The sequence below is a fragment of the Lycium ferocissimum genome, chromosome 3 (assembly GCF_029784015.1).
Source record: "Lycium ferocissimum isolate CSIRO_LF1 chromosome 3, AGI_CSIRO_Lferr_CH_V1, whole genome shotgun sequence".
Taxonomy (NCBI): Eukaryota; Viridiplantae; Streptophyta; class Magnoliopsida; order Solanales; family Solanaceae; genus Lycium; species Lycium ferocissimum.
The window spans coordinates 43299250-43318301 of record NC_081344.1 but is presented as its reverse complement, the minus strand read 5'-3'; the positions used below and the strand labels follow the sequence as shown (position 1 = coordinate 43318301).

At 36.3% G+C, this 19052-nt stretch overlaps 1 protein-coding gene and 1 pseudogene across 1 annotated transcript; both read right to left on the bottom strand.

Annotated features, from left to right (window-relative positions):
* Positions 1 to 9032: 9032 nt before the first annotated feature.
* LOC132048884 (uncharacterized) overlaps positions 9033 to 19052 on the bottom strand; it is an 85966-nt pseudogene continuing 75946 nt past the window's right edge.
* On the bottom strand, positions 13149 to 13923 carry LOC132051123 (PRA1 family protein G2-like). The gene has a single exon (XM_059442400.1). It carries the CDS (start codon positions 13669 to 13671, stop codon positions 13255 to 13257), a length of 417 nt encoding a protein of 138 aa, XP_059298383.1. The 5' UTR covers positions 13672 to 13923; the 3' UTR covers positions 13149 to 13254.

Sequence of the window (19052 nt, the reverse complement as noted above, 5' to 3'; positions counted from 1 at the left end):
TCCCCATAGCCCATATATATATATATATATATATATATATATATATATATATATATATATATATATGACCCTTATGCATGCATGCACATTACTCATGTACATTGGCTGCGAGGCGATTCGAACGAACGGAGTTGCATTTATTTCATCCTATGTTCTCTTATGTCTCTTTCATGTTACTTTCATGCTTTACATACTCAGTACTTTGTCCGTATTGACGTCCCTTTCCTAAGGGCGCTGCGTTTCATGCCCGCAGGTTCAGGTAGACAGGTTGACGATCCGCCCCTGTATACTGCGGTTCAGCTGACATTGGAGCATTCCTCTCGTTCCGGAGTTACGGTCTAGTTTTGGTACGATATTCTTTTGTGTACATACGGGTATGGCGGGGCCCTGTCCTGACCTCTTTATGTCAGATACTCCAGTAGAGGCTTGTAGATATTCACGGTATAGCTAGACTATGTATGGCCCCTTCGACCTATATTTTTGCTGTATAGTATTTCACGGTGGCCTTGTCGGCTTGCACAGATTTTGACCAACATAGCTGCATAGTATGTCTTCTTGGGCTCATCCCTTTCGTAGTATATTTCTCATATGATTTAGCCGACTTTCATCTGTTGACCCCGAGGTCCACTCTTATTTATGATCATAATAGGAAAGCATGTTTAGCGGTGCTCGGCAGGTAGGGCCCGGGTGCCCGTCATGGCCCTCCAGTTTTGGTCGTGACATCTGCTCACTATTTGACCTAGTTCCTTTAGCCATTGATGTCAAGAATCAGATAGCTCTGATACTAATGTTATAAACTAGGGAGAACCACACCTAGAAGCTAGCTATTAAGGTGGGATAGCCCAAGGCTATATAAGCCCACAACAAGCACATACCATTACCGATGTTGGACATAACACACTACCACGCTCCGCATCCGTTGTCCTCAACAGCTGTGCGCTAGACATTACTAGCTTGGGGCGAACACTGTCATACCGGCATCACCATCCAAGGCACGACGGTTTGAAGGAGCGGTCTCTGATACCAATGTTAACAGAATAACAGGAATTCAGTTTAGAACTCGAGTATTCAGCAGCTAAAACAGGAATTCAATAGCAAAAATTAGAGTAAGAAGCTAATTTGATGGAAAGAAAGGAAATGTAAAAAAAGAATAGAGTTCTTGTATTAAGAATCAAGAGTACTATGAATGAATAAATACAATTCTACATATCACAACTACTTATAGCTATAACCGTAAAATGGAATCCTAACAAATTTGTAACTAACTTGCCCGCCTTTAGCTAATTCAGTTAATTCCTAACTAATTCAACTAACTAACTGCTGACATGGATTTTAAGTAATCCTGAGTTTATTTCCTGCTTGTAATTCATGTATCATGGTCAATAAATACCATTGAGTTTTTGGAAAGAAACTCAGCACTCAAGATTAAGAAAGAGGGTGAGCTGGGGTCTCCTTGTCTCTAACCCCCTCTCAGATTAAAGTGTCTAGTGCCTTCGATTACATGAGAGTACCAGTTATTAGAGACGTGTTTGAACATAATATCAATCTAGGTCTCACTGAATCCCATTTTGCTCATAATCTCACAGAGAAAGGGTCATGACACTCTATCATAAGCTTTGACGTCTATATCTAAATTGAGTACCACATTTCCATCCTCATAAAGTTTCCACCAAATATGGCTGACGTAGTAGGTAAAATATGTCTATTCAGAACATATTTAGAATTTTAAATCAATGAATAGTTTACATTATATACTAATAATTAAAACCTTCCTAAAGGTTTCAACAGTAAGAAGAGGACTAGACATAACAGGAAATGTGGTAAAGTTTAAATATTTAGAGTAATTTATATTTTTAAATTATTACTAGCATATTAGCAAAACGAAGTATGGTGTAGTGCATGGCTGAGTCTTTCCTACCACAAACATGTTTTGAAATTTTAAATTTTGTACAAGTCAGCAATGCCATTTGAGACTTATTGTTATAGTTTGGGTTGGGACCTGAGAGGTTCAAGTGAGTTTCGACACCATTGCACCATATTTGATATTGCAGATTTTTCACTGGTACAACCTTCAGCGAGATCATGCAGGCATGACGGTGATCGCAGTGACAATTCAAGTAAGATTTCATGATCGCATAGAGTAAAAGCTGAGTTGACCAAGGTCAGACCTTCAGGGTTATCTCGTGCAATTGCGAATGTTAATTTTCTCCAGTGATCGCCCACCAAGGATCATGTTGGCGATGAAGAAATTATAACAGTATAAAAACCTAAGATCAGAAGGCAACAACTGTTTTAGAGATTTGGAGCAAGGTGCTAATGGGCTTTTCAGATGTTGGAGGATATGTCGAGCTCATGTGCCACTGACTTTCGGGGTCATAAGGACAATAGTTACCTTTAGCAGAGTTTCGTTACAACATTGTTTACCAATCTTGGTGTCACCAATCTTAGTGAGAATACATTTCTTCATAGCCGAACAAAACATTTTAAGATTGACTTTCATTTTAGGCTTAACCATGTCCAACAAAAGCCGATACAAGTTGTTCATGTTCATGCTGTCAGTCAATTAGTTGATTCACTCACAACGGTGTTTGTCAAACTAGCCTTTGGTCGCAATCTATTCAAGTTAGGTTTAGTGACACATAGCCTAACTTGATAGGGGCATGTTTGAACACTATCTTCTTGTTAGTGGTAGTTATCTTGTTATTCCAGCTGTTTGTCTCTTAGAGTAGATTGTATTTATGTCACACCCTTAGACCGATAGGGTGTGATGGGCACCCGACCCTTACTTGGGGCCGAGCGAACCCTCTGACTGTCATAGTACTCGTAGTCATAATGGGCCCCTAACCAGGCCATAAATGCGCAATGAAAATTTTGGAAAAAACAACATAACTTGCGACCGTACAACATCTGTAATATCATGTACAACAATACGACGGCTTATAGAGCCGCTCACAACTGACATCTTATACACACGACTCTGTCTGCAAAGTCTCTAACATAATCAGATACCATAACACACATATACACTGACTCGGCAGCACTCCGGAGAAAATGGAGCTCGCCAATCTTGCTGGAACACCTTCTGCTAATGTCTTCAGCTCGCCTGGGTGTACACACGCGGCATGAACGCGGCCCCCGAAGAAAGGGGTCGGTACGGAATATGCGAGTATGTAAGGTACGAAAGCGACATAATGAGCAGCATCAAGCATGAATGTAAACATCATGGGATCATAGAACGGATAATGAGGTAAGAGAGTAACCCGTACATGTGAATGCCTTTTTGGCCGGATACCACGCGTGCCTGTTTTTTTTTAAAAAAAAAATCTTTTTTCATAGGAATAGGAAGTAGAACTTATATCATGTCATGTCATATCATATCATATCATATCATATCGTATCATAGCGTATCATACCATATCATATCATATCATATCATATCATATCATATCATATCATAGCGTATCATGTCATAGCGTAGCATATCATGTCATATCATAGCGTATCATGTCATAGCGTAGCATATCATGTCATATCATAGCGTATCATGTCATAGCGTAGCATATCATGTCATATCATAGCGTATCATGTCATAGCGTAGCATATCATGTCATATCATAGCGTATCATGTCATAGCGCCGAACGACGTCGGCTCGCCCACATAGCGCCGAAATACTCCGGCTCGCCCATAAATCCCGCGTCCGGGCATCCCGCGTCCGGGATGATAAGCCAGCTGACCAGGTGGCAATGAAACATGTTTCCCTTCCCATTCCCCCATGTATCCCTTCCCCCACCCCATGTGCATATACATATCCTTGACGTATTCGTTATAGACATTTTCTCATATCTGGCATCACCCTTGTCATCATAAAATCATGTTCATCGTTTTAGTCATAAAAGCTTTCAAAATCATCAAACTTGGTTTTTGGAGAAAAATGAATATTTTGGAAAACATTTGCAAACTTTTAAGAAGGAAAATCATGCCTTAGAACCATTACTCCTAACGTTTGAAAATGAGAACGTTATGGAAGCTTTTAACACGTCTCACGTTATCACATTCGTGGTAGAAACGTATCGTCGACATATTCGTCATAGGCATTTTCTCATATTTGGCGTCATTGCTATCATTATAAAGCCATATTCATCGTTTCAGGCATAAAGGCTTTCAACCTCTTAAAATTTGGTCTTTGCAACATATGGACATCCTGGAGAACATTTACGAATTTCTGGAAGGAATACTTGCCTTAGAATCCTAGGCTTAAGAAAGTTACCTAGCAAGGTTAACGGGACATTCCGGTGCCGTCGGTGAAAGTTGCATATTTCAAGCTACTTTTTCGATTAAACCTAGAGTTTCTAATTCAATTCTATTGAATGAATAGTGGTCGAATTCAACTTCGGATTTCTAGAAATAGGATCGTCCCCGAGGCCCATATCCAAACCTAATACGCCTAAGACATGCCAAAGAAGGAAGGTGAAACCTTACATACCTTTTCCGCCTTTTCCGCTACTCCAAACTCGAGCTCTAAATTAGCCAGAATCTACAATTGGGTCACATTTACCAAACAGTAATTAGTGCATTATAGAAGTAAATTCTCAAAGTAACACTTGTCTACCAAAATTTCGGCAGCATTTCCCCTGTAAATGCGCCATCCCCGAGATTCTAACTCGGCCCAATTCAACAACAACAACCCGAGAATGGAACTCGGCCACATTATCAACAATAATTGCAACAACCTTTCTAACAACCTCACAACATTCAAAATGGTCCAATGCCATCCGAAACCCTCAACTTCAACAAAAGTATTAACCACACATTTCTCTTATTCTAGATTCATAAACCATATCAACCACCATGCATTATCAACATTATTCATACAATTATATAAACCACGCTAGTGTGGCATTAACTTCTTCCATAATCCACCAACAATTACAACTTCATTGCTAACCATTAACTCCACATTTTGCATCATGGAATCTATCATAACAACAACTAGAATGTCACATAGAATCAATTCACCATGACTTGCCAAACCACCTATCATTCGACCACAATAACTATATGCATGTTTTCATAAGTTTTCATCCATTTCTTATGCATTACAACAACAACCACACTACTAGATGAAATCAACTCATGCAATACAATATATGGCTACAACTACCATCCACAACTCAACAATCAAATTACTAAATAATATTAATTCATCATTTCAATCCAACACCACACATATATTTGGCCAACATGCAACACACATATTTTCATTTACTTCATTCACTTCTTCAACCTACAACATACATGAACCACCCACAACACACAAAGAGATGAAACCTTACCTTTTTTTCTTCAATCTTTCCTCTCGGCTAGGACATGCTCCTTGCAAAACAAATGGTTTTCCTCTTCCAACAACCACTCCATATGATAGAGGACCTTCCATTTAGTATGAAAACTTGAAGAAAATAATTTTCATGATCCATTTTATGGGTAAATTTGGTTCGGCCAGCCCTCTTGGCCGTGCCTTCTCCTTCTTTTTTTTTCTTCATCTTTCTTCATGTTTCTAGAGGAATAAAAGATGAATACTTGTCTTGTTTTTTTTTCATCACATGCCCACATATATATATATATAGAGAGAGAGAGAGGTGGCCGGTTATGCCCCTCTTTATTTTCTCCAATTTTCTTTAATTTTCTAGAAATTTCCTTATGTAGTAAAAGATGAATAACTTCTTGACTTGGTCAACCCTTGCCCACATATGCATGTCTTGCAATATAAGATAAACACCTATCCCTTTTTAATGGCTCAAATTAATTGGCCAACATGGACACCTTGGCCATTTCATGAAATTATTTTTCCAACTTTTAGCCTCCAATTTCTCCTTATCCTAAATTTACCCTTAATGCTCCATTCCAATAAAACGATGAATACGCAACTTATACATTCTAACAAAATTGTAACCTTGTCCTTATCTTCCCGCCATTAACTCGGAATATTCAAATGTACAAAATGCGAGGTATAACAATTTATCTCCTATGTTAGATGATTATCGCATTTAGTTATCTATCTTATCATTTTGGTTTAGATATGTGTCACGACCCGAACTACGGGCCGCGACGGGTATCCGGGGCTAACCACCGAACACCGCTCATCTTGCTTTGTATCTGCTCTCATTCATACTATATGCTCATTTTCATAGAAATATCTCATCGTTCGAAACATAATCACTTTTATAAACATAAGCCCGTTTCGGCTATCAAAATAGTACATATACATGCATATACATAAAAGCCATGGGACCATACTACCCACACTGCGTATCTACGAGCCTCTACTAGAATACTAGACATCTGGACGGGACAGGACCCCGTCATGCCCAAAATGAATATACACAAACATATGTACCAAAAGAATAGTCAAGGCACCTCTGGAAAATGGAGTGCTCTCGGAAGTCGGTGCTAGCTCCTATGAGTACGGGTCACCTCATGTCTGCACGTGGGCATGAACACGGCGTCCGAAGAAAAGGACGTCAATACGAATATTGTACTGAGTATTTGAAGCATAAACAATAATGAAATATCCATGAAATAAGGAGGCATCAATAAGGAGCAATCTGTAACTGACTGAATCATAAAGGATATCATACATACTGGCTTACTTTAATACTCATCATCATCTCGTATATGCATAAATGTATAAGCTGCCCGACCATATAGGTGCGGTGTGATAATCAATAATATTAGCAATAGCATTAGCCTGCGTCCAGGCCTCCCGCGTCCGGGATATCATCTCATGCCGCCCAGCTGGTGGTACCGCCCATGCCATCTGGCCATGGTGTATAGCTGCCCGCCTTGGCGGTGACTGCCCGGCCATTTAGGCACGGTGTGATATCATCATATGCTCATTATATCATGCTCATCATAATATGCTTATCATAACTCATCATGGTATGCTTGACATCAATATACTTATTACAATACATGCATAGAGACTCTTAGCGAATCATACTTTATCGGGGTGACGTAAGGTCGTGGACCCCCGATGTCGTTATGAGCATTCTTACGTATTCTGCCTCACCTTGAAGGAACAAGCATAAGGTGAGTGTACATAATGATCAATATCATTGGATTACATATATTACATCATTAGCTTCTTAGGAGCATCGTATCATAGACTATAGCATTTCTAGCCTTTAGCTTACTATCATCATTATCGTATTCATCTCATATCTCTTATCTCGTATAGCTATTCGTGAGTGAGGGCTCTTAACTTTCTTGGAGATGGAACATTTATGGTAAAAGAGGAAATTCATGCCATAGGACTCATGCCTTAGAAGGAAAGGGATAGCCTCACATACCTTTGTCGTTTGACTATTCTATTGCTTGCTCGTTGTCCTTTAATGCACAGGTTTTACCTTCAAGAGAATTCGTATCGGCATTAGCTACACAATTATATGAACGGGCCTTTTAAAGCTAGAGAAAATTGGGCAACATTTCCTTTGTTTATATGAATTCCTCCATTTTCTATATCAACTCCCAAACATCCGTAATATCATCACAATATCACCAACAACAATCGTCATTCATTTACATAATTCGCGTTTCACAATTCTACTTTAACTCTCCATATTCATGACTAAAATTCACTTTCGCATTCTTTCGTATCCAATGCTTATTTCATGTTCTATAAGTCATTTATATCGCATTTATATCATCAACATACTCAGTTCCATGATTTAATTCCACTACTATTCAATAATGACACTATTCATCCATTTGATGACCCATTTATTGCACTCTTCCACAACCCATGTGTTTCAACGTATAAATACTTCAAATAGCATGTAAAGGTCATGAAACTTACCTTAGATGGTGTAGGAATAAACCTTGAGTGGTAATACTCTCCTTACACAAAACCCTAGTTCATTTTTCTTGGGATTTCTTGACTTGGATGGACTTTGATGAATTTCTTACACTTGATTCACTTGATTTCTTGGTATTGATCTTTGATTTCCTTTGATTTCTTGTGTGAAGAGTGGAGAATATTCTAGAGAGTTCTTGACTTTGTGTGGAATGAAAAATGAAATGAATTAAATGAATGCGGGTCTCCTTTTAATAACTTGAAATCTGATCCCGTCGGGTAATTCTACGCCCATTTTGACGGGCCGTATAAATTCCTACGGACCGTCAAAATTGTCCGTAGAACTGCCCAGTCAAAAATGGGTCACTGTGACCATTTGACGCTGGGCTGGGTCCATTTTACGGACCGTAGGATTTCCTACGGACCGTCAAAAGTCCTACGGGGCGTCAAATGGTCCGTAGGATTTCTCTGCTCAGACAGTCTGTCGTAGAATGGCCATAACTTTTTACTCAGACCTCACATTGATGAGCGGTTTGTTGCGTTGGAAACTAGACTCGATGAACTTCAATTTGGAAAAAAGAAACACACAAAAACTCCTCATATTCTAGGAGATATGCCCCCACCAATGTGGACCAAAATTTTATCCGAAAATTTTGCCAAGTTTTACCAAAGTTCCCATAAACTCAATTCCTTTATTTGTTTGATCTTAAATCCTTATGGAACCTTCTTAATACTTATTTAACACTTCATTAACAATACAAGGGGCATTACAACTCTTCTCCAAAACTTCATTAAGTCATCATCAATTCGATACTCGTAAATCTTGCTCGACACATGACATATACCTCACTTTCCTTACCAACTTTCGTCTCCTACTTCAAATGTCTTTGAAATATTAATTAGGACCATTAAGGACTAATTCTTACTTGACCAAACATCATATACATCTTATCCTTCGTCAGCCTATTCACTGTACGTTAATGGGAATTTTTTCGAGGTGTAACAATATGCTTCTTTAGATATTTGATTTACATGTAATTTTAGGAAGGTAGTTAATGTAATATGTAGTAAACTCATTGTCTTTCAATAATATATAAAGTTTTCCATTACTTCTCCGATCCTGTACATAAATATATAGTTGGTGAACTTATGCATACAATATAACATAGGGTTTACTAAATGTCATCCGTATTTACAGAAACCAATTGCAATGTTGACAACAATATTTTCCATGTCGCAACTAGCATACAAAATTGAAGCAAGACTAGTCATAAGTAGGTTAATCCCCTTGAAATGCTTCAGCCTGTTTAGGTAAATGCTCTTTGGTATAAACACGGTGTCTCCTCTCTCTACTGCAACGGCAACTGTGACAAGTCCGATATATACCCAGTTGCTGTAACGTTGAAGACCTGGACAATATCTGCTATATATGTCACTAAAAGTTTGTCTTACGAAATTACAATCTACCAAGTCAACAAGGAATGGACCATAATGATACAATCCAAAGCTCACATTCACAGCTGCGGTCATTTGGTTGTAAATTGCTGGAGTTAAACGGCCTGTTGTGGCACAAATGCTATTTGAGAAAACCTGACAAACATATTTACTCCACACCTGCATGATTCAGGAATGAGTTTACACACTTTGTATCAAATGTGGATAATAGACTATTCTTTAGAGATAATGGTCACACGCTTGAACTATTATTTTTTGCGAGTGTCACACTTCAACTATCAGGTGTTCCCTTTTCCAACCGGAACTATCACCATATATGTATTAAAACACATCTAGGACAACTATTAACTATTCCCTTTTCCTACCTGAACTATCACCATCTGTCCAACTAGGTGTGTTTTAATACATAGATGGTGGTAGTTTAGGTATAAAAAGGGAATAAATGATAGTTGAGGTGTGAAACTTGCAAAAAAAAAAAAAAATGATAGTTCAAGTGTGTTTTTGACCATTATCTTTATGATTCAAGTTTTTCAAGAAAGAGCGCTTAAGGTGTACCTCTGAAGCAGTGTTCAAGTCCACTTCACTAGGACTACAAGCTCGTTCAGTCAAGTCAAGGTTAAACGGATTGCAAAGGATTGGCATAACAGGTCCAGATTGATTATAGTACAAGAGAGCAAAGGCTGGCGTGAAATTGATGTTGGAGACATTGGTGATGACTTGGTTAACAACATTTACCAGTTCAAAAGTGACTTCCTTGCTTCTCATTAAGGTCTCTTCTGAAGTGGCATTGTCCACACAAGGCAATATATCATCGAAAGCAGTATGAGCAGTTGGGTTTTGGACCCACTGATCCATTGCTACACAAGTGTCTGCGGTCACACTGAGACGTTCGAGCAGAAAATAATTTAGCGTATACGAGAAAAACTAGATTTGAACAAATTAAACCAGATAGATAATAACAAAAGAATAAACATATTTAGAAGTAATTTTAAAGAAGACTACGAAGCATCAATGATATGAACGTCCGAAGTTTCTTGAAGAAAGAAGATACACGACTTAAAGCCCATTACATCAACAAAGACATGCAAATCGACCACAAAATGGTTCTAATATTTGGCATCATCCCCAATCCAATTGTTTTTGTATAAGGATTTAAGACAACATTATTTGGCGATAAGAGAGCTTACTTGTGGAGCACAAGAAATATCCCACATAGAACTAAGGTCCCAGTGACAAGAATCCATCCAACAACTACTAAGCTGCACAAACAAAACGTGATCATTCTTTGAGAATTGAGAAAGAAGTACATAGACAAGAAATGGAAATACAGGTAAAAAGAACCACATAGGATCGCGTCATATTCACCCACATGTAAACAAAAGCCTGCATGCCAAATACTGAAAATACTGGAAGGAGAAAAGATCATAGCACATTTGTTAGAAAAATTATGATTTTAAAATATACTGATATACTAAAGCTAATATAATTCTCCAAGAAAGCATACCAAATCCAAGAAATGTCAACAAGAGCATAATAGTAGATAGAATGATAAGAGCCAAAAAAATTACTACAAACATTTTAGAACCCTAAGCTTTTAAGATATATTTGCAGTTGTGCAAGTTGAAATAGAAACAAAGATGCAACATATTAACAAAAAAAGGGTAGCTAACTGAGAATGTAGAGAAGAAGAGTGCCAAAAGAATAAATGGAAAAATAAGCAAAGGAAGAGCTCGGCCACTGCTTAAAGAAATAACTCCTAATTAATTGAGTGGTGCTAATATTATGTAAACATACATGGAATAAGGTGATTTAAAAGACACTAATAACAGTTCATAGTTCCTGGAGAAAGAAGGATTCATAAGGCAGATCCAACTGATGCGATGAGCCAAGTTTCATAAGTTTTAAAGATATAGTCAGGTTTCATATGTTTTAAAGGTATGAAAGGCAAAAGAAAATATGTAATTAATGCCATTCACTTACACAGATTTTATGACAGCTCTATATAATCTTTATTATCTTCTGTTTTAGTAGAGAGGATACTAGCAGAAGAATTAATCTTGGTTTGGATGCCATCTATATCTGTTTGAACATTAGAAGAGAGTAAAGCTTGATCCACTGTAATCTGTTTGGCAGCTGCTAGATAACTAGATACGTTCTTGAGATTATCAGCTGTGATATCTGCCTGATGCACCACATATCCGAACGTGTTGATTGTACTCTTATGAAACTTTCCCTGGCAGATGTATAAACTGACACACTCTATGCTGCACATTAATCAAATTAAGATACAAGTTTGAGAATAAAGTATGAGAATAGAGATTAAGTAAATGTATTACATGCTTGTCTCTGCATGGGAATATGGGTAAAGGGTGAGTGCGCGGATGCTGCACGCTGGATGATGATACAACTTTGTGGAAAATTTTGCTAAATTAATATATTAAAATTATGAACAGTTTAGAGAATATCTCGAAATGACACCGTTTGCATAACAAAGAATGCTTCAAGTCCTTTGGTGAAGCACATAACTTTTCCTCCAAGGTGTTCGAACCTCAACCTTTGACGTTAACTTTTGTTTTACCTTTGAACGAGTGTTTTTAATTAAAATATGAGGTTAAGTAGAGTTGAACCCTACAGCGCATCTAGCTTAAGATTCAATTAAACCACTGGTTCAAGGCTCTGTCATTGTGGAAAATGTGATAGTAATACATTATTTATTAGTAATATTCTTCTTATTTAAGTAAATGTCAACACCAGTTACAAAGATTCCTGCGTGCGCCAATTTGTCTATGTTAGTGGATTTCATTGTGTGTAAACAAGCATGAGCATGTAAATTTATGCAAGGGAGAGAGAGAGTAAGAGAGAGATAATTACATTGCAGCAATGGTAAAAAGTATGAGGAATACGATGGAGAGAGCATAGGCTATTCGAGAATAACCGTACAGTTCTCTTCTACAACAACAATAGCAAAGACAGATGAGCATTAAGCATAGCCCAAAAATCACAAACCAAATCAGCGCAGCGATAAAGAATGGAGTCGCAGTAAATGCCACAGACTGCAGAGAAAAAAAAATTATAGCATGAGAAATTATTCACAAATTGAAATATTGCAACTAAAATCGTCGTGCAGAAATGTTGTTTAGCTGTATGTAATATATATATATATATATATATATATATATATATATATATATATATATATATATATATATTCCTCTGTGGACATGGACATATTTTCCCTAAAAAGACCTAAAAGACTGTAGATAGACAAGATAAACTATGTGGATATCGTTTTTGCTAAAAGACTTTAACATTGTTTTATTGTCGAAAGATCATGACAATCAGAAATATCTAGAACTAAAATGCAGCCAAATATTTGAAATTTTATTATAATAATATCTGAAACACTTGCAACTCACCTAATTTTTCTCTGTGTAAGAAGCCTTTCTAGCATAGCAAAGCAAATTGTATGTCTGCACATTATAATGTAGGTTTCATCAACCTAAATGTAAGAGTCCGGAGCCAAAAGGGTATAAAAATATAATGTAGGTTTCATCAACCTAAATGTAAGAGTCCGGAGCCAAAAGGGTATAAAAATACACGGTATAAACTAAAAGGGGGTGGCCAAAAATTTATATACCAAAAAGGGGTATAACGTGGATCAGCACGTTATTTCAACTTTTTTTTTAATTTGTCGATTAAAGCAGAAAAAAAAAAAAAAAAAAAAAAAAAATATATATATATATATATTTGTATAACGTGGAGGCATCCACGTTTTACAAATATATTTTGTAAAACGTGGATACCTCCACGTTATACAAATATATATTTGTATAACGTGGTATCTTATGAACACAACTCTCAGGTCAAACGTCAACCTTACAGAATCAACAAAAAACAAACCAAAAAAAAAAAAAAATCAAAATAATCTTGACAAGTAAGTGAAATTTGCCTATCCTCTTTCACCATTTGAAATCAAGCCAGTAGAAACGGTATCATCTTCGTCCACAAACAAACCTTCTGGATTCCTCAAACCTCCATGAATCACTGAAACCAAAACTCCAATCCCTAAACCAATCATCAACTTGTTTAAAATTCCCGTGAACCAAACAGCAATCACGGAAACCACCACGAAACCGGTAATTACAACTAGATCACTAACTTGATGCCCTAGAACAACCATAGGGTCCTCCCGGAAGAACAGTAGAATCAACCTCATGCGATTATATGAAATGCATATCGGTTTCAGCAATTTATTGATCTTGTCAAGCAGATTTAAGTATTTAACCAATTGCCAGATAGACAGAATAGACATGCAAATTGTATAACTGGTGTTTTTCTGGTTGGATGAACTCATGTCCCATGGCATTTAGTTCTGTCTCATTAAGCCCTTAAAAAGATTGTCTTTTTGTTTATTTTTCTCAATCAACAAAAGCTCAAAACTGAACAAATTCATTGAAACAATAGTCAAATACATTACAAGACCAGTAGCAACAGGTTTTCCTGTAAACTTTTGGAACCAGTAAACTACCTTACATACAAAACCAAAACACTCAGTAAATTCACTCACAATCAATAACAAACCAAAATAATCTAATCTTTCTCCTTTAATTCAGTAACAATGCACGTGGAGGCATCCACGTTATACAATTATATATTTGTATAACGTGGAGGGATCCACGTTTTACAAATATATATTTGTATAACGTGGAGGTATCCACGTTTTACAAAATATATTTGTAAAACGTGGATCCCTCCACGTTATACAAATATATTTTGTAAAACGTGGATCCCTCCACGTTTTACGCAATTTTTTTTTTTTTTTTTCTGTCTGCTGAATCTGACAAATTAAAAAAAAAAAGTTGGGGTATAACGTGGGCTGATCCACGTTATACCCCTTTTGGTATATAAATTTTTGGCCGCCCCCTTTTAGTTTATACCGTGTATTTTTATACCCTTTTGGCTCCAGACTCCTAAATGTAAGGTCTAAATCATCAACATGGATTGATCAAGAAAAAGTAATATTTGAAGCCACAAAAAAGAATTTCTTTTTTCTTTTGATGAAAGGCAAAATTGTTTCTCTCTAGCTCGTCAAATATTGTGAATTTCAGCTTCAACAACAACTATAACCAGAATGACACTCTAATAGCAATTCTTTTCTTATCAATGGTAGGATAGTATGACTTTAACATCTTATTTCAGGTAGAAGTATCTACATTCTGGCGTCCAAAATGTTTTATAGTCCATGACTGAATCATTTGACAATAGTATCTCTCAGACAATGATGGCATGGACCTTTTTCATAGTGCCTGATGAAGTAAAAACTAAGGTATGATAATAACACATTTTTCGCAATCATACTATGTTAAATACCCAAAATGAAATGGCAGTAACTGATCCAAATAAACAATAACCAATTGGTTTGAACTCGAATTCAAAGACACAGAATGCATGTCTAACTCCGGAGTAATCACAACAAAGGAAAAGAAGAAAAATAAAAATTGAATTAAGGGATTAAAGGAAAGTATAGACGGAAAAGAGAATTAGTATCCTTAATCCATGTTATTCCATTATAGAACAGAGAATGTTTTTTTTTTTTTTCTGACTGTTCTTCCTTTCCTCTCCTCTGTGCATATTCAAGAATGGAGACACAAGTTTTTTACGCTTCCTTCTCACAAATATAAGTTCCAAAAATAATGAATAGGAAGTTATACAGATGCATGCATAATATTTTATCATAGATATCTTTTCCCTATGCATGTTCATATAAGTTCTAACTATACATTCAAAAGTTGGATAATACCATTCAGAAGGTGGTATTCCAAATATATAATCTCCCTCAACTCAAATACAATATGTATACCAAATTCACTTGTAGTAATTTCGAAACAAAAGTAAAAGTTTGAGTACTTACAGCCCAGTAATGGGGCTCACTGATGTTCCATCCACCGCTATATTTGTTGTAATCATTGAGAGGATCTTTTCTGTTTGTTCTGTTGGCAGCCAAGATAAGTGATGAAAGCTGACCATTCGGACTTTCAGCAATAATGCTTTTTGTACCCCAAGAGTGGACCACATTATGTTCATTCTCCCCCCTTTAAAATTCAGCTAATCATTCCCAAACCAAAACATAAAAATCCCAACAAATAGAATAATAATAAAATTATAAAAAGATGAACAAATAATACTTTAAACATAGAAAGTTCTTTTTTTTTTTTTGTCCTAAATTTTGTTTACTCCTATTTCTGGATTTGTGCAGATCATTGTTACGTAGGGACCATGCTAATATACTTTTTGTATTGTTACAATAATTTTATTGACTATCATCGATCGAGGGGAAAAAGGAAGTTGAGTACCTGAAATGGTGGTGTTTGGATAAAAGAAAATTAGACTCACACCCTCCAAGGGTGCATGGAAAAAGAATGGAAGAGAAAATGAGAAGGAAAAAAAGCCGTGATCCTGTACATAGCATTGTGATCATGGGTCGTTTTCTTTGATTTCTAAAGAGGATTACTAGTTAAAATCGGCGAACAAACTTGATCTTAAGAAAGAAAATGAATAAACATGTAAATTCTACATGGGGAAACTCCTACAAAAACTTTGATGAAACTGGTTATTTTGAAGATAGAATGGGTAATTTTTAACTGTTAAATAACGTAAAGTGTGCAAATGCTTTCAGAACAAACGGGAGAGAGAGAAAGAGGGTGGGAACGAAAATAAATTAGGATAATGTATGGGGTAAAATATGGAATTGCCAGGTGGCCGATTCAGGTGAAGACACGTGGAAATAGGGACAGGTCAGGCATGAGCCAGCGATTAAGTGATATCGGTTAAGTTCATGTGACCAGTCAGAAGGTTTGCCTCACTCACAGTCTCCGAAAATGCGGGCCGGGGGAAGCGGGGTAAGTATGGGTTACTGGCCGGACGGAATGAAGCTCGGAGGTCAGCCGATATGGAAGATCTCATTATGACCATTCCAAGTTTTTTATAAGAATAAGATCATGTGAGTAGTATTGTGGGATGCGATAAATCTATTCTCATTATTGTTGAAGTTCTAATGTATGTTGTCACGATAGTCAAGTTCCCTCGTAGGTTGTCCTTGTTCATATGAGGTAAGTCAGTAATATGTCACGAACCCTCCAATTGCCTATTAAATGTCCCTTATTTCCTTCTTATAAACTGATGAATTCCAAGGGCAGAGGGGGAACGTCTAGTTCAGGCAGTAACCAGAACCACGTATAGGCATTAGTGGGTCGATAGGACCAAGAATCATCGCTAAAATACAAACTGTTAGTTCATGTAGATGCTTACACATTTAGGAGCCTAATGTCTACTTGTCATTCGTTGTTCCTATTGTTGAAATATGTATTTTTATAAATCAAAATGATGACTGATTTGGGCATGGAAGCCCAAAGCCAAATGGACTGAAAACAAAGGGTTCTTGGATCTCAAACGGAGTGAAATATGTATTTTTATAAATCAAAATTATTTTTACAAAATTATTTCAATAATGTTTTGCCATTTCATTTGGCAAAACAACTTCAAATATATATTAAGTCATTTAAAAGTAATTTACATATTTTACTATTTATGTTAAAGTATTTGTCAAGCTTAATCAGAAAATAACTCAAAATAATTATTTGTTAAAATTATCAAGTATCAAATTGATAAGTATTTTACTCCGTTTAATTAAAAAAAAAAAACTTGATTATTTAAATAAATAATCATTTTACCTCTCAAAATTTTAAATCCCTGCATAATCAATTTGCATTTCTTGCAATTTTTAGATTAATCCTAATTAATTAATTGTTTAATTGTGGTTATACTTATAATTGCTTATTGTGTGATTAATTGCGGAAAAAATTGAAATGACCGATTGATTAGCTAATTATGGCCATAATTAAAATAGCCAATTTCATGGTTCAGTTCAATTTAGGCAAATTTTGCAATTAAAGTCCCTTTCATGATTTGGTCGTGCCTTTAATTTAAACCAATAGGTTAATTGATTAAATTTAGGCCATAATTAAAGTGTTGCACTAATTAACATGCTTTGATTTTTACTATCTATTTAAGTTGCATTTTTTATCCCTCCTTATATACACGTGTATACACGGGTATACACGAATATACATGTATACCCATGTATACACATATGTATACATGCATATCGGCTTGGGCCCCCTCCTCTTTTCTTTTATTTCAGCCGAGCCCAGTCCATAAGGACCAGCCCCAGCCCAAGTGCCCCTTTATTTCACAAAAAAACAAAGACCAAACAGACCATGGTCTCATTTGTCTTCAAGGGTTAGGGTTTCACCCGAAACCCTAAGCGCTGCCCCTAAGTTGTTTCTCTCTCCTCGCTTCATATATACCAGTAACGACAAAAGTAAGGGCCCACATCGTAGTATGGACTACTGCATGGCCGAGAATGGCAAGAACATTTATTGCTCTGCCATTTCTCACCTATTTCCGCTAAGGTTCAACCCTAAACACGGTATTGTACTTCCTTTTTGCTTTTTCTGTTGATTTCTGGGTCAAACTGGTACAAATCCTTAATGGATTTTGTCTTGAGGCAAATTTTAATCCTCAAATCCCATTGGTTCATCCGAAACCAAAGGATCCCCTCAAATCTGACCCTCCATGTTCATTTGACTTCAATCCTCATCGTAGAATATGGATTGAAAGAGAACCAACCTCATTTTGTGCCTAGTCCCACATCGATTGAGGACTAGGATTTCTCAAAATTGGGGGTTCTATATAAAGAACCCCCAATTCATATTTTAGAAGAGACTCGAATGGAGATATACACTGATATACTCAAAAAAGGGTCGAATTACCTAGGGTTTCTACTATTTTAGCTAAGACCTTTAATTATTCGGCTTTAGTAATAATTTGAAACTTGTTTTCTTTGTTCTTGTGTGGCTGAGCTTGAGTTGGTGGAGCAAGGAAGGCTTCTAATTCCATTCTCGACAAGGGTTGCGCAAAATAAAGGTAATGGTTCTTCCTTTTATTCATTTTTAGTAATTTATGCATTTATTTGATGGTTATGTGTTAGTTTTAAATGTTAATATAGCTTCTTAGTTTATTATTAAGTCTATATGTTTGTTTAACCTGAGTTTTAAATGTTAATATAGCTGCTTAGTTTATTATTAAGTCTATATGTTTGTTTAGCCTGAGTTTTAAATGTTAATATAGCTGCTTAGTTTATTATTAAGTCTATATATTTGTTTAGCTTGAGTTTTAGATGTTAATGTAGTTGCTTAGTTTGTTATTAAGTCTATATGTTTGTTTAGTATGAGTTTAGAGATGTTAGTATATTTCTCATGTTCAACTGTTGAAGGTCTCAGTTTGGGATATCATGTTCTTTAGGCCCAACTTTCTGCTTAAGTACTATATAGCTTAGATAATGTTTTTTATTTGTGTTTTGATTAGCCAAGTACCTATTTAGTATTAAATTGGAAACAAGCTAAGTGTCAATCCTCCACCTCATGTCTGTTCCTACTTGCTTTAGTCATTTATTGAGATTGGTTTAGATATTTGATATTAGTTAGTATACCTGTCGTTACGGTTCGCTTTTACGCGGGTAAGACATAAAAGTTACTATGAGGTTGTTGGTGCTCTAATTGAATTTTAATGTTTTAGAGTGGCCACCTAATTTATTAAAGGAAAAATCGAAAAACCTGATAAAAGATTTTTCAAGCAAAAGAGAAATCTTCGGTACCAAAGTTCGAGGTAAGGGTTCTGGTGATCCCA

Excerpts from the sequence above, each read along its gene's own strand:
- LOC132051123 (XM_059442400.1), bottom strand. The coding sequence starts at position 13,671 with ATGCCATGGGACATGAGTTCATCCAACCAGAAAAACACCAGTTATACA.